The sequence below is a fragment of the Candida tropicalis genome (genome assembly GCF_000006335.3).
Source record: "Candida tropicalis MYA-3404 genomic scaffold supercont3.4, whole genome shotgun sequence".
Lineage (NCBI taxonomy): Eukaryota > Fungi > Ascomycota > Pichiomycetes > Serinales > Debaryomycetaceae > Candida > Candida tropicalis.
The window spans coordinates 376,483-397,228 of NW_003020056.1; the positions used below are offsets into that span (position 1 = coordinate 376,483).

A 20,746-nucleotide genomic window follows, 5' to 3' on the forward strand; every position below is an offset into this window, starting at 1 on the left:
TCATGGCACGCCCCCTGGCACCACACTTTGGTTAGTGTGTGCAGGACGAAATTTACCCAATTTGGACAAAATTGTTACCTAATTTAGAATTTTTCCAAACAAAAAAAAAGAAACTTCCCAAGTATTCTTGGGTTTTGTGTAAAGGTTACAATTTATTTCACCCCCTGTATAAAAAGAAAAAAAGACAATTACATTTGTTACGGAGTAAATAAAAAAAAAAAAAAAGAACAAGAAGGTTAACGTTAATCAAGCCCAAAACAAAAATAAGAAACAGATAAGATGAGCTTGGGTGGAGGGAGAGAGAGACAGAGAGAAAGAAATCACACGAGGTGAATAATTGTGTGAAATAAACAAAGAAAAGAAATGGCAACTTCTTCATCATCATTAACTATCACGACCATCTCCTTAATTATCAAAGAGACAGATTCGGAAAAAGCAATATAAGATGTAAGGGATGTATCTTCTTTTTTTTGTTTAACCAATTATCATTGCTCTAAGATATCTCTCTTAGTATCGCACTATCTTTCCTTAACTATGAGGAAGTCCAGATTTTTCTTTTTTGCTTTTTTTATTATTATTGCAGTCATATAAAAATTTCTTGTTTCTTTTTTTATTACTGAACCACGGTAATTTTTGTGGTGTGAAATTTTCCAGAGCTTCGCCCTATTTTTTTTTTCGAAACCTGTACACTACCCGCTTGCCCTCCTCCTCCACTCCAGTCAATGACTAAAATAATTATTCCGCCTTAATGAGTGGAGGTGGTGGTGGTCAGATACAATACATTACAGAGACTAAAAAGTAAAAAGTAAGACTAAGACTAAGACTAAGAGTAAGAATTAGAAAAAGAGGAATTTTGACTATTATTCTTAATATTATTATTATTATTTTCTTGCCATTTTTTGCATCGTGGGTTTTTTATTTTTGGGCGGAGGAAGGATGCACACACGCCTAGGAATGCTACCATACGTACACGACAATACTTTCAATGAGCCTTTTGTTTTTTTGTTTGTTTGTTTAATTTCCCCCATTATCATTCTCATGAATTGGGGATATTATGGTCGTCTAGGCATTTTTCTTTAAAAAAAAACAAAAAATCCACTCTTATTGACTGATTGATTGATTGTTTATTTACATTTGATTGATTCACGTCTGCGTATGTAAACAAACACAGCATAGGGACGCATCGTGTAACATTCTTTGCCTTGATGAGAGAAAGATAAAGGGACACTTTGTATGGTTAAGAAAAAAGCGTAATTCAAATGAAAAGGAGAGAAACTCTTTTTTTTTCAATAATAGATAAGAATGGTAGTGTCCTTTGACTGTGTTCCACTCCTTTTCTTTTACGTATTTATTATTATTATTATCATCACTATTATCATTATTATTATTATTATCATCACTATTATCATTATTATTATTATTATTATTATTATTATTATTGAACCTGACGATTGAATCTTGTAAACGTGTGGATATGTTCCAATGATGAAATTAAACCAAATAATAATAGATGAGTAAAAAAAAAGAAAAAGCAATGTGAACAAAAGAGATAAAAATAAAAAGGGGCACGACGATAAATTAAAGAAAAAGCAAAGGGCTATTACACAACATTTCTACTTTAAGAATGGTAATTGGATAAATAAACTCTATGTTTGTGTGACAGTATCCCACCTGTTTGACTCTGTGTCTTTCGGTGTTCATGGAATCCTCCGCGTGGGTATGGGAAATTACGTCGAAAGATGGTATTCACCCAGAAAAAAAAATTATTAGAGCAAGAACAAAAAAAAAACCTGTTTCTTTCTTTTTTTTTCATGAAATCCCGTTTCATTTCATCTAAGCCAACTAACAGCCAAGAACGTGTGAATGAATTGAGAGATCACAAAGGATCATTAACGAATGATGAATGATTAATATATACTGAATGAAATCCCGGTAATAGACCTTTTTGGACGGTTTATGAAATTATCATGATGTTTGATATTATCATGCTGATTCATGCGCTTTAGAAAACCCGCCCTATGATAAATACCACATCAAAAATAATTTTTTGTGGATCTTATTGATCCAATGTTTCTAAAAATAACCTTGTTTCATTAAAAACTAGAAAGATTTTCAATTGATGAGTTGCACAACGAGGCGAGATAAAGTGTGTAACTTCAAAAATTTAAAAATTTGCACCTTGATTGATGGTACTAATTGTTTTTACATTGATTTTTTTTTTTTTTGCACCATCGCTAGGTCTAACTCTCTCTCTCTACTTACACTTTGTCCTCTTTAATCAGCCCTTTACAATAATAAGATATTCCCTAAAATAGATTTATTAATTGCATTAATCAACCAAATTTCAATGAAAATATTTTCAATTTTGTTTCTCGCCGTAGAAAGAGGGACAAGAAGGAGAAGAAGGGCTACAACCAACGTAATTTCTAGCTCCTCCTGATTCTTAAGTTTGAAAATTCTTATAATCGTTGTTTTACTAGAACTCCAAAGATTATGTCACCATTACTACTAACCGATTCACATATACACTCGTAACAAGATTACGCTTTAAAATCAAGATATATCTCTTTTCTTACAATATAGAGGCTGAGCGAACGTAAATTTGCATCCATTTATTCATACTCTTCGTAGTACACATTGTATTCCCACTCTTCCCTTATTCCCCCCCACATAATTCCCCTTCAACTTACGTCTTTCTAATTGCCCTTTTAACGTTTTAATACAAAATAGCCTCGAAGAATAATCCAGTTTCTATAATTATACTTTCCTTAATTTTTCTTTTTTTTTGCTCACTCGATAACGAAAAGTAATCTAACACCAGGTACACGCTTGTGTGTGTGTGTGTGGGTGGGTGGGTAGTGTACATCTGCACCATCACTTAAATACAAGGGGTGTAGAAAAAAACGTGCATAAGGCGGCACCATCACACAAAAGGTAAAAGATAGCATAGCCAGCAAAAAAAGAAAAAAAAAAATTCAATTCTTCGTGTCAAAAAGTACGCAATACACAAAAACCCACCAGAAGAGAAATTTGAAATAGACTCGTGTAAAAAAAAAAAAAAAAAAGAGAATTCTATTGCTTCTTCTTTCGTGTCACAGAAAAATAAGGGGGAAGGAAGGAAAGAAAGAATGAAGGACAAGGATAATAATGTAAGAATAGAAACTCTAGAACCATCTATTGAAACAACGCGTTTCCCGGGTGTTCACGAGTCTGCAAAAAAAAAATTGGATATCAGTAAATAACAACAAGAAAAGAAATTAGTCTAGCTTCACGAGATAGTATAAAATGTAAGAATATATGGCATTTACATGACTTGACTTGACTTGGCTTGTTCATTCATACATGATTAATGAGAGCAAGATGCAATATAAATCATAGCGAGGTTTATATTTTTGCATACATTTATTGAGTCATTTTCCTCACACGACTCGTCAAATTAGGAGAGAAATAAAAAAGCAACCTGACGTCGAGATAATCGTGTACTTTGGAGGAGTGAGCGGAAATAAAACTCATTGTGGTTTCGATTATTTATCTACACTTTGTTCTATTTTTAAATGCAAGAGATCACGATTGAGAAAGAAGGTAGTTTACCCGTTGTATACTCTACCGAATTCGTCTTCTTTACAATCGAATGACCCCGCCCTCCTTCTACTCCTCCTCCTCCTCCCACTGGGTTTAATTTGTTTTTAGGTTTACTATAATTGACAGGATGGTAGGTGGGGCAAGATACAGGAACAGCAAGGTATTTCCGGATCATTAGTTAATCCGGAATTCTCGAGGTTTAATGGTGTGCACAACTCAAGGCAAAAAAAAAGCAACTTCTGAAACAAACTTTTCAGAAAAATTTACATGTGCGAAATTCATGGAGTTCTCGGATAGGATATATGTATACAGAAGAAAACTACTACCGAATGGTCCGTGAAGAGATTATTATTGAATAAAAACAATATGGAGTTTCTTCTATTGGTTAATTTCCCGGTCTTTCCAATGTGAATTATTATTGTTGTTTACTAGACACTCCATTTTTGGTTGCAAAAAAAAACTGAAAATCTATAGGTCCAGATCTTTAACTATGCCCTTTTTCTTTTTCCTGTTCGCAGCATATCAAAAGAATATCAACAAAAATAAATTTGACACCACAACTCTAGTTATCATCAGCATAACGAAATCCTTAAACTATTTCAATTTAAATCAAGCTCTTTCCTTGAAACTTATACTATGGAATTCAACCTCTTCTCTTTTTCTCCCTTCTTCTTCTTTTTTTGTTAATGTATGATTTACCATTCTCAAAGAATGTATCATCTGGTTTTCTTTTTTTCTTCAATTTGAATTCAATTAAAAGAATCATTCAAACTTAGTGTTAATTTATATGCCTAAAGTCAATAAAATCATTCAAAGATTGATAAATCAAGAACGAATACAACTGAATGAAAATACAGAAATCAAACCTTTAATTTCAACATCGCCACCACTATCACCACCTCCACCACCACCATCATCAACAAGAAATTCACAAGTACAACGACAAAAGTCAGTAATATCTAGACAACAGCCGTATGTTTCAGAACCATCCAGAGTATCATTAAATCCACTGATTAAACACGATTCAAATGTACAATTATTTTCATCATCTTCAGCTTCTTCATTAAAAGGAAATAACGATCACGATGAATTGTTTCCATTTATAAATTTCAATGAATTTGAATTTTCTCACCGTGGTACTATTCTAAATTCTCGTACAAGGAGTTCAAGGAGAAATCATCTTAGGGATACTAATAATAGAGAAGCTAATCCATATTACTCACAACAGCAGCAACAACAGCAGCAGCAGCAATATCATAATAATCACCATCAACAACATCATAGGTTTCATCATCAACAACATCCACTTCCAGTTGCACATCATCAAAATCAACAACCAAATACAAATAATAATAGTTCAACTTCAAGTACGGTGATTCAAAGGACAAATGATAATTTATCAATTGTATCTTCTAGTCTTGGTATTGAAGATAATTTTTATTTGAATATAATTTCTGATGATGCTTCTTTTCAACCTCATATTAATACAATTTTTCAAAATAATAGTGTAGGTACTAGTGGGACTATGATTAATCCCAATGGTGTTCCTAATGGATCAATTAGAACGGCATCAAGTACTAAAAACACCACAGGACGAAAACTGGTTCAAAAATTGTATGCTTCTTTAGATTATACAAGTGATCATGTTCTGATTGAAGAGGAAGAAGAAGAAGATGATGATTACAATGTCGATTATGATGATGAAGATAAATATCACGAAGTAGATGAGGAAGAAGAAGAACAACAACATAATCAAATACATTTAAAGATTCGTCAAAGTTTAGAACGACAAATGCTAACCAAAGATACTTTATATGGTGGTGGAAAAGGAGGAGGAGGAAGAAATATGAAGAAAATTTCTCGAATTAATGATAATGATGAAGAAGTTACAATTCAAGAAGTTACCAGTATAAATAGTCAGTTATCAAATCTAGAAATTCCTTTTATTAATGCTTCTCAAACTCCATTGCTACCACCACCACAATCACTACCCACAAATTTTCCTGGTTCATCATCACTACATCAACCTATTTCTACTGCTACAATACTTCCGCCAACGTCTTCATCATATAGAACTAACCTTGCTAGTACATGTGCTTCAACAGGGACAGGTACCGCCACAGCTACATCTACTATGGCTTCTTCAACTACAAAACATTGTATAAATACAGTATTAAATTTTGTAAAGAAAAAGGTGAAACATGTACGTACTTATTGGTTGGTTAGATCAGAAAAACCTCAAAAAGCAACCACTACAACAACCACTCCTGGAATGGTTTATAATGGAACTGGTTTCGATGTATTGTCATCATCACCACCACCACCACCACAACAACAACCACAACCTTCAATACAAATATCTTCTAGTTTAATTCCAGAGAATACCAATAATAATGTCACTCAAACTATATATACCCATGAAAATTCAAATTTGATTAATTCATCAAGAAGAAGGCTTTTATTGAATAAAAAACGTGGGAAACGAAAACCAGAAGTTAATAATGACAACATTTTAACTCCTACTACATCACGATTTAATCAATATAGTCATAGTCATAATCATAGTCATCAAAATTATAATCATCATAATCATTATAATCACCATGATGATAATGTAAGTACATTAGATGATGTATTTGTTAAAGATGATCAAGTTGCAGGAGCATTGCTTTATATAATTAGTGAATATCCTGACAATAATAATAATCATAATAATAGTAATAGTAATGAGAAAAAAAAGTTGGTTAATCAGGAGTCATATTATCGTAATCGAATTCTTCATCTGAATTCAAATCTGTTTTTTCATTTAAAATATCATAATAATAACAATAAGAAGAATCAAAGTCGTATTCATAGTCAAGAGAATTTCATCATGGAAGATGGTAATAACAATAATACCAACACTCATAACAATAATAATAATAATGATGATGATGTTTTGGATTTAGATAAAATTGAAGAAAGTTCAAATGATGGAGATGATGAACAAAGTGATTGTAATTTACATTCTTTTGATAAAGAAGAAGAAGAATACTATCAGAGTAGCATTAACACTAGTAATATCAATATCATCAACAACAATAATAACCATAGTTCTAATATCTAACATCCAACATCTAATCCTACAGATTTTCTTTTACTTGATTTGGTTGTAAATCTTAGGTAATCCAATGAGAAAATGAAAATGAAAATAAAAAAAATAAAAAAGAAAAAAATTTTTAGCAGCAACACTGGTGTGCCCGTGTGTGATTACATAATATAATATAAGATCTTATATAAACAAGTAAATAAATAAACATTTACAGTTAAGTAACAAAGGATATATTCTCGTGTTTTATTATTCACGGCTGGTCAAAGATCTGAGTATTGATTGAGATATTGGAGTTGGAGTTGGATTTTTATTTTTATCTTATCTGGGATTTGTTTAGATCTGTGGTTGAGATTTAATTGGTTGCTGATTAAGTACAAATTATCTCTCGTGGCAACTCCTACTATTTTCTGGACCATGCGTCGCAATATTTATTTGCTGGGTAGCTTTTTTTGTCTTTTATTTTTTTTTTTTTATTGCTCTCAAACTGATAAGGAAATTTCCTATAGAGATACAATAGACAAATGTGTGCGGTCATCTGATTGCTACCAACTCCATTATTCATTAGCCGTTACTCCCACCTAGTGACGAATTGTTAAAAAAAAGACAACATAATGGGTTTTTATAAAACACACGAAGTTGCCTGTTTTTCTTCTTCTTCTTCTTTTTTTGTTTTTGTTTTTGTTTTGTATTATCAACAATTTGAAACATAACTTTTTCAATTATTACAATTTCTTTGTCGATAGATTTCTCCAGTTATCTTAATTACTCACCCATTCGTCCATTTGCCCATCTTTCTTCGTCTGCATTCCATTCCACATCGATAGTGTACTTCCGCACAAGAAAAAAAAAAGTCATTTCTTTTTTTATTGTTTTGTTTTGCCGTAATAAAAACAATTTCAGTCCCACAGTTTTATATTTTTTTCTTTCTTCATTCCCATTTTATTTATTTTTACTTTATTCACCAATAATTCTTTTTCTTTCCTTTATTATACTATTCATCATTCGATATGACATTTGCAACTGGTAGAGGAGGTGCTGGGAACATCCACTCCAATAAGAACAAAACTTCAGAGAATAATATCATACAACCAACCAAATCAAGAAATTCTCCAACCCCACAACAACTGCAAGACAGCAATGGTCTTCAGAAAGTAACATCACACAACAGTAAAAAGGTTTATTATTCTACAGGTAGAGGAGGTGCTGGTAACATCCAAGCCTCAGATCAATTACCATCTCCAAAATTAGCTCCTCAGGGCTCAAATACCCCATATTTACATACAGCAAAAGTATCCACAGGTAGAGGTGGGTATGGTAACATGGTGGATAATAAAGATCCTGAATTAACAAGAAAATTACAAGATGTGGATGGTGCTCCATCGTCCCCAAAAGATGATCTCTATGCTGTGACGTCGAATAGATCATTTAGTGTTGGAAGAGGTGGTTTTGGCAACATGATCTCTAGAAGTAGATCTACCGAACTGCCTAATGAAGATGTTCCTAATTTATACACTGTGACTTCACAGCCAGATAAAAAAGCCAAAAAGAAACAAGGTTTCTTGGGTAAGATCAAAGAGATATTTACTTAGACAGAAAAGTGTCCATTTGCATCTGTAGATTTAATATTTCATTATACTTATATATATATATATATACACTCTATAATTTATTGGGATAATAAAAAGTCTCTAACTTTATCTAATGCTCTAAATCTATGACTGATGGTATTCTTGACACTTTTGTCCATTTCAGCATAAGTTTGTTCAAATCCAACAGGTTCAAAAACAGAATCCCAACCAAAATTAGTTGGACCTCTACTTGGAACAATTTTACCTTCAGTAATACCTTGGAAAATTTTAACTTCTTTACCTGGACCTTCACAATATCCAAAAGTACAAATTGCACGAGCCAGTTTATCTTCAAAACCTTGCAACATTTTAACCAATCCATCTAAACCAACAGATTGAAGAAACCATTTAATATAAGGACCAGGCAAATAATTATATGCCTTAAATCCAAGACATGTATCTTCAACTAAAACCGGTCCATTTATAGCTTCAGCAGCAGCTTTAGCTTTATGAATAGTCACTTCTTCAATAGTACCTTGAACTTCATCAAGATCAATTGATTTATTGGTAATGTTGAATTTACCAACTTTATTTGATTCACTAGAAGTGATATCTTGAGAATTGGATAAAATTTGAATAACTTCCTTTAATTTATTTGCATTACCAGTAACAAATGTAATAGTAGACATGGTTTATGGATGATTGTATAATAAGAGATGTGATGGGTTTATGTTCCTTGAATTTTTTTTTCTCTCTCTCTCTTTTTATGTCTATTATCTTCATGAAACTGATATCGATATCGACCAGATTAGTCACCAGTATAATTAGTCATTGGTTGATTACTCATCTACTATTACAAAGCAGACCCACATCTACAACATAACGATTATAAATACTAAATTTCATGCCATTCATTGTATAAAAGACGACCAAATAAAAAATATGTACAGATTTTGGAAATTTAAATTCCATTATTTATATATCTATATATAAAACAAATCAAAGAGACATCACATTAACCTCTATTTACCCAATCTCTTTCTTAAAGCTCTTTGAGCCTTTCTTCTCTTCTTATATTTATGTTTTTTCATCTTTAATCTTCTTTTTCTTAAAACTGACAATGCATGCATGGTATTACTATCATCATCTTCATCAATAGTATCTAAATTATATTCTTTTGGTTGTGTTGGTTGGAAATTTACAAGTTTATTCATGTACAATTGTTGGACTATTGGTGATGTAGTGTTTCCTATTATTGATGATCTAGCCATGAGTGAATGACTGATTGGAAAAGTAGATGTAGGGGTAGATGAAGCAAATCTGGACAATACTAATGCCCCACCATTATTAAACTTAGGGACAAGTTTAACCAACGATCTAAACATATGGGAAGGAATGTATTTTTGGTTTGGATAATGGGCTATATTAAATCAACTTGTCCAGGTTATTCGTTTTTTTTTTCACCTCTCTTTTTTTTTCGTGCTTCTTTTGTTTGGTCGAAAATTTTTTTCTTCCTCACTGGTAGTGTTTTATACAGTCTTTTTTATTCTCCATGATTGCGAAAAAAAGAAAAAAAAACACCATAGAATCGAATTCATAGATATACCCTACTTAGTTACTTCAATGTTCATTACTATATCTTCAGAACATTCTACTATAAATCCATTTTCTCCACATATACCATTACTTGAGCTGACTTTCCCCACCATCTGTGTTGTCCATTCTCTAACATCATATTTCAATCCAAACGAATTCAACACCACAGAACCATTTCCTAAAGGTAAAAGACCACAATTTGGGATTCCAGAATCGCAAAACAAGGATCTGTTTTCATATGTGACATAATTTTGACCTTTCTTTAGCAAGAATATAACATCACTTTCAGTTATGAAGTACAACGTCAAGTTTGCATCTGATTTGTTCAAGATATACATTTGATTTATTGATTGAATGGTTTGATCAAGTCTTCCCCCAATGGCATTTAGAACATACAAGGTTATGTCAGCACTACAATGAGGAATAGAATTCCACAATTCTTCCAAACCATTCACTGTATCAAGCATCTCATACCAAGTGGTGTTTTTCAACTGATAATGTAATTGAATACAATATATGCATTTCATAAAATCATTACTATATTGAGATGATTGTGGAATTACAATACATCCTCGAGACTCATAATATGCTTGAACTTCTGGGCGAAGAGAATCAAAATCACCCACAATATAATGAGGAAGACATTTCATTCTTGATTGTTCATCAGTGAAATAATCATATAATCTATTGGTTCCACCATCAGCACAAACAACAAGTTCACATTGCTCCCAAATTGAAATCAAGTCAATGTTAATTTTCTGGTTTAATATAAGTAGAGCACGATTTGTAACATATGGAATCTTGCCACTTAAATGTAAAAATGGTTGAATACGATGATATTTTGTATCATCTGAAGGAGGAGGAATAATTATATTATCTGGTTGTTCAATAACTTTCTCTTCTAAACTTGTCAATTCCGACATTCTTAGCCAATTGTAAAAGAAAAGATTATCATGGTTTTCCACATTTTCAAAAAAGATTGCATTATCATCTGGTGAGATTGAAACCGACGCCAGAAGTAAGATTAGTTACATAGTGTGTGTGCACGACAATCCAAAAAAAAAAAAACTTTTAATGCGTTTAAAGGACTACAAAGACTAAAAGTGGATTTTTCTGAGCCATCTACTTGAGCGAGAACAAAAACTAATCCACGGCAAAACATCAATTTCAACGACAACAACAAGTATGAGTGTTGAGGCATCGGAGAATAATCGTAATACATCAATGACAAGTGGAGAACAGAAACGTGAAAGTGAAAGTCAGAAACCTTCCACTGCCAATACTGTCACCCCTTCTACAGTAAACAACAATACTACGAATAATCAAACGCAGTCCAGTCAAGTGACACAGGAAAAGAAAGAAAAGATCATACCAAGAGATGTCCGACTTCTTCATTTAATATTTGCTACACATGCAGTTCATAATTATCAGGATCATGTACCATTACAGTTGATGGATTTTGCCCATAGATACACGAAGTCGGTATTGAAAGATGCTTTGGTATATAATGATCATTCGAAACCAGTCAATACCAATACAAATTTGAATACTAATACTAATAGTACGGTTAATACAGATGATATAAGGTTGGCTATTGCTGCTAGAAGTAATTATCAATTCAAACCAGTTCCTCCAAAAGAATTATTACTAGAATTGGCCCAAGAAAGAAATAGTAAACCATTACCTCCAGTTATACCGAGATGGGGATTAAACTTACCTCCTGAAAAATACTGCTTAACTGCCAAAGATTGGGATAGTATTTATGATGAACCAGATGAAGATGATCCGAATCAGCAACCATCACAACAAAAGAAGAAATTGAAAACAAAGTAATAATCAACAAGACAATAGTAAATATTGTACATTAGTCGTATACTTAACTATGTAGATATACAGTATACATTGTATTTATCCAACATCTTGTTCGTTAAAGACAAAAAAAAAGAATAAGTCAGAAATCAGTACCCATTCAAACAATTACATGTCGGTCATGGTTCAACGGGCTGTGTTTAAAAAAATACGAAGATAATGCACACAGTGAACGAAAGAAGAAGAAAAAAAAAGGTCGAAAACGAAAGTGAAAACGAAACCGAAAAAAAAAATAACAACAACGAATCAACTATTTTTCGTTCGCCTTTCATTAACGTTATATTTTGATCTCGATATCACATTTCCAACAATGCTACCTCCAACATTGGCGTCAATTCCAGAAGTTAAAGAAGAATACCCGGGATCTTGTTTAATTGAAAGAACCGCCAGATTACCTCAATTTATTGAATTAGGTCCACCTGATTTATGTAATATTCATAAATATTCAGCTAATGCTAAACGTGAAAATGAAATTGGAACTTTTTTATATTTCACCGGTGTTGATACCTCCAATACTGCTTCTATTGCAGCACATCTACAGAATATTGCTAATTTAATGACCAATAAACTGCAATATTGGTTTGGCGAAAAGAAACACTGGAAAGTTCCTGAATTGACTTATTGTAGTTTTAATGCTTTTTCTAAAGTTGACATGCGTGTTACTGTCCATATTCCTGGTAAATTTGACGTGCAAGTTATTAATCAAGAAGGTAAGTTGATTCATGAGAAATTAAGTACCGATGAATTGGAAAAGTTGTGGATGGAAACTTTTCTTACATCAATTGTTCGTTCTGTTTTGGAAAGTGAAGATGGTGACGATGTCAATAAAGTTGGTGGATTAGTAGAAGTTAGAAAAATTAATCCTTTTAATAATGGAATTGCCTCCAAGGAACTATTGAATAACTTTTTGAATAGCTTTGAAGAATTATTCTTTGAAGGTGGGAAATTGGGATGTAGTGTTGAGATTCCTCAACCTACTACCATTAATAACTATTTGGTTGATGGTTTTATTAAAATTATCCAGTTAACCCAAAGTTATGATCGTGGGATTGAAATTTTACAAAGATTGCACAAGGTAGAAACTGGCGTCATATCTTTGATTGCTAGATTGCAATTGTTGAAACAAGATGAAATTGGAGCCGTAAAGACAATGAACCAAGGTATTCTGGAAAACAAAAGAGACTCCGACTTGTTGGTTTTACAATCTGAATTTTGTTTAGATAAAAAGAAACCAGATCTTGCACTTGAATTGGCAAAACAAGCGGTAAAATCATCACCTTCCGATTTCAAAACTTGGGCTATTTTGGTTAAAGTATACACCAAATTGGGTGATTTCGAAAATGCCTTGTTGACATTGAATTCCTGTCCAATGAATTCACACAAGGAAAAATACCATTTGAAAAGAGTCGTACCAATCAGATCAAATGATGATTTGCACTTGCCATCACCAATGGATGTGACTTTGGATGAAGTATCTAATGTTCAAAGTAATGATGTTGGATTTGAACAAAGAAATTTGGATCCTTCACTTGCTAGTTTACCGGCGGCTAATTTAAAGTCTACTTTTGCAAAAGCTTATGATTTATTAACTGAAATTGTTGTCAAGACCGGATGGGAAGTTTTATTGAAGTACCGTGCCAAGGTTTTTGTGATGGAAGAAGAATACCGTAAGGATAGACAATCTTCTTCTAATGGATTCCACTCAAGAAAAAACTCCACCACATCAACAAGTACAGCAAATGGTACTGAAGGTGGTAGCGAGGTTGATGCCTCTTCCACCGTCGGAATAAAATCACCAGGTAAAGGAAGCAGTACTGCTGATGTAGCTTCATATGATGATGAATTCAGAAAAAAGAGATTATGTGAAAGATGGTTGGACAATTTGTTTATGTTGTTGTATGAAGATTTGCGCGTCTATACCATGTGGCAAGCTGAATCATTACACTTCCAAGCCCAACAAATGGAATACAAGAAGACTACATTGGAATGGGAAATCTTGGGGTCAATTGCTTTTAGATTGAAACATTTCAAAGAAGGGTCTGTTGCCTTTGCCAATGCCTTGAGTGGTAGGTTTTCTGCTAAATCTCAATTGGAATTGTTGAGATACTATGTTATGGAACGTTCCAAGTTATTAACAAAGAACTCCACCAACCAAAGTTCAGCTTTCATTCATAGTTATACCAAGATGATGAATCAATTGAATGAAAAGATTTTGGAAAGTATAATCAAATTGTTGGTATGGAATCATAGATGGTATTCTGATTTTTCTTCCTTTTTGTTGTTAGCTCTTAGTGATCTTGTTTCATGGGAAGGTTCAGTTAAGATTACATCATCTGTTACTGCACTTTATAGTGAAACCAAACCAGTTTCTGCTAGTAATACAGATCATGTGGGTAATCGTGGTGTAATCGAGATGATGAGAGATTTGGATGACGATTACATAAAGTTATACAATCTTCATAATGCTGATGAATAGTTACACACAAAGGATAAAAGCATGAAAGAAATATATAGAAGGAAAAAGAAAAAAGCAAGGCTGATAAGACAAACAAACACCAAATTATTTAATCATGAGTTATATTCAATATGATTTTTACTTTTATTATTAATAGATATAATGTAAGAGTAGGTTTTTTTTTTATTTATTATTTTCCAATAGTATCTCAATAGTGCACAAGATAAATAATTTGCGTGAACCCCGAATTGCTGCAGCAAGTGGAAAAAAGAAAAGATCAGCAAATCCAAAGTCACGTGCGTTGATACAATTTGAAAAATGATGAAATATTAAATAGACTACACAAAGTTTGAAACATCCTCTGTCTTCTCTATAACCATTGAACTTTCTTTTCTTTCTCACGATAGATAGCAGTAAACTATTTTCAAAATCAAGGGTTGATTCCTGTTCTTATAAATATTCACCAATACATACCAGCGCTACACCAAAAATGCCAGCTATTGAAAGACTAGCCATGATTCAAAGCCAAATAGAGCAAGACCAAAGGCGGTATATCCCTTCATTTCCATATATGTCAAGAGAAGAACGTGCCAAATATGATCCAGAAAAGTTTTATAAAAAAACATTCAACAAACTTCCCCCATCTCCATTTTTAGTTCATGGTTTACCACGTCAAGATGAGCAGATTTCCTTACAGCAAACATCTGCAAAACTACCATCATCTTCCCCAAGTTCAAGATTACATTCTCCAACACCACCGCTTTCCCGAGTAACTTCTCCTGATTTGACAAAAACGGAAAAGAAACTAACTTTGGAAGAATTGGTTATTGGTTTTAATAAAGAAAAAATATTATGTATAAATCAAAATCTGGAAAAGATGGAAATCAAGGATACAACAATTTTACAAGAAAACATTAATGATATATCAGAGGAAAAAGTTTCAGAAGAATATGACGTAGTAATATTGAATGAATTGGGTCAGAAAGCAAACTTGGAATTGAGTAAATTTTTAAAATCTATTCATGAAGATGTTATTGTTGTAATAAGAGATGAACAAAAACCTGATTCTGAAGATGAAAAAACTTCCCAATATGATTACTACGTAGATCTAGGTAATATTGTACTCGAGACCCCAGAAAATGAGAACTCCGTGAGTTAAATGTGACTTCTTTTAATATATATATTTCATTTCATTTCCTTTCCAAAAGTTGAATGAATTACACTATGTACACATATAAGAGTGGATAAACTACTCTATTAATTCTTTTCTTGACTCTGCTGGGAATTTTGTTCTTCTTCAAAACCTTGTTTGGCTAATTCACGTAATTCTTTCTTACTTTCCTCTAATCTTTGTTTTCTAGCTTGGATAATGGCATCTCTTCTTTCAAGTTCTTCAATCCATAATTTTTCTCTTTGTTTGGCCTTTTCTCTCAATTTTTCTTCACGAGATTGTTTATACTCTTTTGTTTCAGTACCATAATACATCCCTCCCAAAACCAAGGCAGCCAATGTTGCCAATTGGAAACCTATACGATAACGAAAGTAGATTTGTGTCTTGACTTTCTCACCACGCTTCATAGATCTGGCTGCTAAAAAAACAGCACCAGCCGTCAATAACGAACCTATTGGTACTAACGGCTGTTGCTTTGATTTTTCCCACATCTTATCAAGAAGATCAGGCTCTCTACTGTGGCGTTAGTCTTATGAACAATTACAATGGTTGAAATTCAAACCCCGCAGTCACAAATACATGTCGCGGTAAAACAGTGGTTTCTATTCCAATAGTCTCTAAAATTGAAAAATAATACATACTCTTCTTCTCCAAATGCTACTGATGATGGAAGTCCGGACATTTTTGGTTTGTAATGGTGGAATATTTATATGTGTTATCAGGAGAAGCAAGTAATAGAAGAAAGGAAAAAGAAAAAGCAGTTCATGATTTGTTTTTTTTTTTTTCGGTTGGTTTTTCAATTTCCCGATATTTGGAAATCACGTGTAGTGCGTCTTGTGAGTGAGTAAGAGATATCACAATCAAGCAATAAACTCAGAGAAATATTTCTGTGACATCTCCCCCTGTTTCCTTTTCAATATTACTACAATATCTATTATTTTCAAATTTCAACAATGTCTAAATATCTAGGTACAAAGCTTCTACTGTGTTTAAAATTATTCTTGCTCAAGGATAAACTTTTTGAATTCGACGTAAGCTTTTTCCAAATCATCATTGACAATGATTTGATCATGAGCACCAGTTTCAGCATATTCCATTTCTGCTGAAGCAGCAGCAATTCTCTTTTCCAAACTTTCGTCAGTTTCAGTACCTCTGCCAGTCAATCTGGTTCTCAATTCTTCAATAGATGGTGGACTAATAAAAAGGTATCTGGCATTCAAGTCAGTTTTCTTAACGGATTTGACCCCTTGCATATCAATGTCTAATAAACAGGTTCTACCTTGTTCAGCAACATCTTTGACAGCCTTGACAGTGGTACCGTAATAGTTACCAGAGAATTGGGCCCATTCAATGAATTTTTCTTCTTCGATTAATTGTTTGAATTCTTCAACACTGCTGAAGTTGTAATCTTTACCATCAACTTCACCTGGTCTTGGTTTTCTGGTGGTGTTGGAAACAGAGAATCCAAATCTGCCTGGGTATTCAGCAAATAACTTCTTTAATAATGTGGATTTACCGGTACCTGATGGTCCAGAAATAACAATTGGTCTGGTGGAGTTTGAAGATGAGGAGGAAGACATGTTAGCAAATTGTGATATAAATGAACGTCTATAAGTTGTAACAATTCTTCTTGAAAATGTATTAAACATATAAATATTAAAAAAAAAAAACAAATCCATTTGAAAAAGAAAATTTTTTTTAATTGTCTTTACGTGGTTCATAAACAATTAATGAAAATTCACACAAAACGGGGAAAAAAGAAATTTCACATCTCTCACGGTACAGAAACCTTCATTAAAAGTAGCGGCTAGATTTCTTTATTTAATTGAGATAATAGCTCAAGTGGATAATGGTTCCTTCTTTCTAGTACATTCACACCATAGAAGTAACTAAAGCAGGAATTTGCAGCTCACAATTCGTGCATCTAGTTAAGGACTATGAGCCGTATGGTTCAAACTATACCGCGAACAGGAAAACAATGTGATTATGTTCTCCTTTTTTTTTACCAGCACTTCGATTTCTGTTTTGATTCTCAAGAATAGTGCAATTCATGTAGAAATATCATTAACAAATCTGAATTTCAATTTACATACATACCTAAGATGAATGCAACACCTAGAAGTCTTCATGATTTGCATTCCCTATAATCTTTTCAGAAAGAAACATTTTGAACTTCGTACACTACCTTGTTAGTTCAAAGTCCATTTACAAAACAAGAATAATTGAGAGAGAGAGAGAGAAAAAAAAGTAGGAAAAATCATACGTCGTAACTCATTCATCTATTCACCACATCAAGCTATTATGGGTAAAGTTATTGGAGCACCGTATGTTAGAATTCTTGAATCAGTTTGATAACCTTAGTATAATTTACTAACAGAATTTTTATTTTTATAGAAAAGGTCACGATCGTTACAGAGACCCAAGAACACATCAAATCACCCCTGCTTTGTACAGAGTCAGAGCACCATTTTTCTGGAGAAATACTATTGGTTTATTTGTTGTTGGTAGTATACCTCTTGCAGTTTACTGGTATGCTTTTACCAAGATTGGTGAAGATGATTTCAGTGATATCCCAATCCCACCAATCAGTGATGAAGAATTGAAGAAGTTGAAATTAGAGTACGAAAGCAAGAAATAAGGATTGTACTATTCATTGGTCAGCTACTAAATACTCAGTGGCTTATTGTACTAGATGGAAGTGGTTATTAATTTCGTACATTCTTGTAAATAGTTAATATATGTGAAATAACAGAAATTCGTACATTTATGAAGATATTTATTACCAGTTCATCTGAAATCTAAGAGTATCAATAGATGTGGTAATCCTTCTTGTTTATAGATTGAACTGTTTAAACTATATCTGGTGATATCACGCACACACTGGCTCTATAATGAAAATCAACTTGCAATTTGTGGTTCTTTCTCTTCATTCTCCTTTTCAGGAATTATATTCCAACCCAATTTCCTGTTCAACTTTTCATAACGTACACGATCTCTATCGCTCACACTTGGTCTGATTGAAGAAAGTGCATAGTCAAAATCTTCAGCAGTAATGAATATTTTGTCTTCGTCGGATGACTCTTGATAAAACCCTGACTTGTCCAAGTCTTGAATCTTTTGGTTGGTGAAAAACTTCTTCTTCAACGCAGAAACACCAGCCTCTTTAACCAATGAGGACAAATCAGCCCCAGAAAAGTTTCTACATCTTGGATCTTGTGAAACAGATACAAGCAGAACATCTGAATGCAAAGGACTATTGTTTGATCTCACAATGGTCTTCAAGATTTCTAATCTTTCTTCTGGTGAAGGCAACTCAATATACAAGGTTTTGTCCAATCTCCCTGGTCTTAACATTGCCGGATCAATCATATCGGGTCTATTGGTGGCACCAATTACAAACACACCCTTTCTGTCATTCAACCCATCCAATTCAGTCAACAACGTATTCACCACTCTGGAGCTTGACTCGGACATTGAATTGTCTCTTCGCGGTACCAAGGCATCCAATTCATCAAAGAATATAATACATGGAGTAGATGCTCGGGCTCTTTGGAAAACTTGTCGCACGGCTCTTTCTGATTCACCAACATATTTGTTTAAGAGCTCTGGACCTTTAATAGAAATAAAGTTTGCTCTTGATTCATTGGCAACAGCTTTTGCAAGCAAAGTTTTACCACATCCAGGAGGACCCCACATCAAGACACCAGCAGGTGCAGCAATACCCACTTTCAAATAAATCTCTGGTTTCTTGATTGGTTGGACAATACACATATGCAACTCCATTCTGATGCTTGAAAGTGCCCCGACATTTTGCCATGTGACGTCTGGAACTGTTGCAAAACCTTCTCTCTTGGCACTAGGTTGTACTGTTGGAAGAGCATTGACAAAGTCTTCGTATGTGATCGCCAATGGATCCAATTGTTGCTGACTTAATGGGTCTGGATGCTTCATTAAAAACTTCTTGATGGTAGATAACTTCTCAACTTCGGACTTCTTATCAAAGTTTTGCAAAATGAGTTCTTTATTTGATTCGGAATGTGTAACGTCAATGTCCATGGAATCATCTTTCTGAACTGAGGATTCTTCTTGTGCTTCACTCATTGTTTCAAAAATTCTCTTGATAGCTGTGATCCCCGCAGCAGTCACCAAACTTTTAAGATCGGCCCCAACATATCCAGGAGTCAACTTGGATAATTCTCTATAATCAAAATTCTCACCACTCTCGAGTTTGATGTTCTTTGTCATTGCCTTGAGAATTGAAATTCTTTGCTCTTCGTTAGGAACAGTTAAACATATTTCTCTATCAAATCTTCCCGCACGTCGAAGAGCAGAGTCTAAAGAATCAGGTCTATTTGTGGCCCCGATTACAACAACAGGTTTACCGCCTGTTTTTTCCAAAGTCAACTCATCCATCAAGGTTAATAGTTGTGCTACAATTCTTCTTTCCATTTCCCTCTGTGCACCACCATCTCTCTTTGGTGTAATAGCATCTATTTCGTCCATGAAAATAAGACAAGGAGCCACGGATTTAGCCTCCTCAAACAAATCACGCAACTTCTTTTCAGACTCTCCCGACATTCCTGAGACAATGGATGGAGCAGAAATGTTGAAGAATGGAACTTTCAATTCACCGGCTAATGCGTTGGCAAGGGTGGTCTTCCCACACCCTGGTGGACCGTACAAAAGTACACCCCTTGGTGGTTCCACACCGGTGCTAGTATAGATTTCAGGATGAAGTATAGGCAACCCAATAATCTCAAGTAATTGTGTGGTAATGGTCTCAACACCACCAAGAGAGGAAAGGTCTGCAGTTGGAGGAGTATGGTCGATTTTCCTTTTTTGTTTTTTCAATTGAGACTTGGAATTATCTTTGACTTTTCTTTTGGTGCCAATAGTGGAATCTTCCATTTGATGATCGTCGCCATCCTTGCTATCCACCGTCTGATTATCTTCCAAGTTCCATAAGGCTACAACTGATTTATTTAATTCATTCAGGTCTTTAACATCCATAAGACGACCTTCATCATTGTCTTCTTCGTCAATATCATTTTCCAAATTTGAACCACCATCGCTTCCAGGGCCAATTTTACCAAGTTCTTCTGCCTCATCTTGACGTATTAGTCTCAAACTGTTGGCAATCGATTTTTCAAGATTATTTCTCTTCATTCTCTTTAACTGAAAGTCTTTCATCTGTACGTAAGCCAATACTTGTGAAATGGTTAGGCTATTGGAGGATGCTATGTATGAAAACGGATCAGCATTTTCTGGATCTTCTAAAGCATTCTTATTCTCTTCTGTCTGCTCTTCAAGCAAATCATGAATCAAATTATAGATTTTCTGATCCATAGATCCTGTAATGATTTTCTTCTTTGACATTGATTTGTTGAATCGGGATTGTATCGTCGTTATATGAG

General features: G+C 33.6%; 12 protein-coding genes across 12 annotated transcripts; 6 read left to right on the plus strand and 6 right to left on the minus strand. All coding sequences in view use genetic code 12, as the record gives it.

The window, feature by feature from the left end:
• Window positions 1–4,369: 4,369 nt before the first annotated feature.
• CTRG_03186 (uncharacterized protein) lies at window positions 4,370–6,688 on the plus strand (the record flags this gene model as incomplete). The annotated part of the gene is made up of 1 exon (XM_002548843.1): window positions 4,370–6,688. The coding sequence occupies one exon, from the start codon at window positions 4,370–4,372 to the stop codon at window positions 6,686–6,688; it is 2,319 nt and encodes a 772-aa protein (XP_002548889.1).
• Window positions 6,689–7,680: 992 nt separating this feature from the next.
• CTRG_03187 (uncharacterized protein) lies at window positions 7,681–8,262 on the plus strand (the record flags this gene model as incomplete). The annotated part of the gene is made up of 1 exon (XM_002548844.1): window positions 7,681–8,262. One exon carries the CDS (start codon window positions 7,681–7,683, stop codon window positions 8,260–8,262), a length of 582 nt encoding a protein of 193 aa, XP_002548890.1.
• Window positions 8,263–8,339: 77 nt separating this feature from the next.
• Window positions 8,340–8,930, minus strand: HAM1 (nucleoside triphosphate pyrophosphohydrolase; the record flags this gene model as incomplete). Its single annotated transcript, XM_002548845.1, has 1 exon — window positions 8,340–8,930. The coding sequence occupies one exon, from the start codon at window positions 8,928–8,930 to the stop codon at window positions 8,340–8,342; it is 591 nt and encodes a 196-aa protein (XP_002548891.1).
• Window positions 8,931–9,263: 333 nt separating this feature from the next.
• On the minus strand, window positions 9,264–9,626 carry CTRG_03189 (mitochondrial 37S ribosomal protein mS38; the record flags this gene model as incomplete). The annotated part of the gene is made up of 1 exon (XM_002548846.1): window positions 9,264–9,626. The coding sequence occupies one exon, from the start codon at window positions 9,624–9,626 to the stop codon at window positions 9,264–9,266; it is 363 nt and encodes a 120-aa protein (XP_002548892.1).
• A 222-nt stretch (window positions 9,627–9,848) lies between these two features.
• Window positions 9,849–10,760, minus strand: CTRG_03190 (thiamine diphosphokinase; the record flags this gene model as incomplete). The annotated part of the gene is made up of 1 exon (XM_002548847.1): window positions 9,849–10,760. One exon carries the CDS (start codon window positions 10,758–10,760, stop codon window positions 9,849–9,851), a length of 912 nt encoding a protein of 303 aa, XP_002548893.1.
• A 262-nt stretch (window positions 10,761–11,022) lies between these two features.
• On the plus strand, window positions 11,023–11,670 carry CTRG_03191 (chromatin modification protein; the record flags this gene model as incomplete). The annotated part of the gene is made up of 1 exon (XM_002548848.1): window positions 11,023–11,670. The coding sequence occupies one exon, from the start codon at window positions 11,023–11,025 to the stop codon at window positions 11,668–11,670; it is 648 nt and encodes a 215-aa protein (XP_002548894.1).
• Window positions 11,671–12,016: 346 nt separating this feature from the next.
• On the plus strand, window positions 12,017–14,182 carry BUD7 (exomer complex subunit; the record flags this gene model as incomplete). The annotated part of the gene is made up of 1 exon (XM_002548849.1): window positions 12,017–14,182. The coding sequence occupies one exon, from the start codon at window positions 12,017–12,019 to the stop codon at window positions 14,180–14,182; it is 2,166 nt and encodes a 721-aa protein (XP_002548895.1).
• A 469-nt stretch (window positions 14,183–14,651) lies between these two features.
• CTRG_03193 (uncharacterized protein) lies at window positions 14,652–15,320 on the plus strand (the record flags this gene model as incomplete). The annotated part of the gene is made up of 1 exon (XM_002548850.1): window positions 14,652–15,320. The coding sequence occupies one exon, from the start codon at window positions 14,652–14,654 to the stop codon at window positions 15,318–15,320; it is 669 nt and encodes a 222-aa protein (XP_002548896.1).
• A 98-nt stretch (window positions 15,321–15,418) lies between these two features.
• Window positions 15,419–16,014, minus strand: CTRG_03194 (uncharacterized protein; the record flags this gene model as incomplete). The annotated part of the gene is made up of 2 exons (XM_002548851.1): window positions 15,419–15,845; window positions 15,974–16,014. 2 exons carry the CDS (start codon window positions 16,012–16,014, stop codon window positions 15,419–15,421), a joined length of 468 nt encoding a protein of 155 aa, XP_002548897.1.
• A 313-nt stretch (window positions 16,015–16,327) lies between these two features.
• On the minus strand, window positions 16,328–17,053 carry GUK1 (guanylate kinase; the record flags this gene model as incomplete). Its single annotated transcript, XM_002548852.1, has 1 exon — window positions 16,328–17,053. The coding sequence occupies one exon, from the start codon at window positions 17,051–17,053 to the stop codon at window positions 16,328–16,330; it is 726 nt and encodes a 241-aa protein (XP_002548898.1).
• A 1,177-nt stretch (window positions 17,054–18,230) lies between these two features.
• On the minus strand, window positions 18,231–20,708 carry RIX7 (putative AAA family ATPase; the record flags this gene model as incomplete). Its single annotated transcript, XM_002548854.1, has 1 exon — window positions 18,231–20,708. One exon carries the CDS (start codon window positions 20,706–20,708, stop codon window positions 18,231–18,233), a length of 2,478 nt encoding a protein of 825 aa, XP_002548900.1.
• Window positions 18,604–19,068, plus strand: CTRG_03197 (uncharacterized protein; the record flags this gene model as incomplete). Its single annotated transcript, XM_002548853.1, has 1 exon — window positions 18,604–19,068. One exon carries the CDS (start codon window positions 18,604–18,606, stop codon window positions 19,066–19,068), a length of 465 nt encoding a protein of 154 aa, XP_002548899.1.
• Window positions 20,709–20,746: the final 38 nt, after the last annotated feature.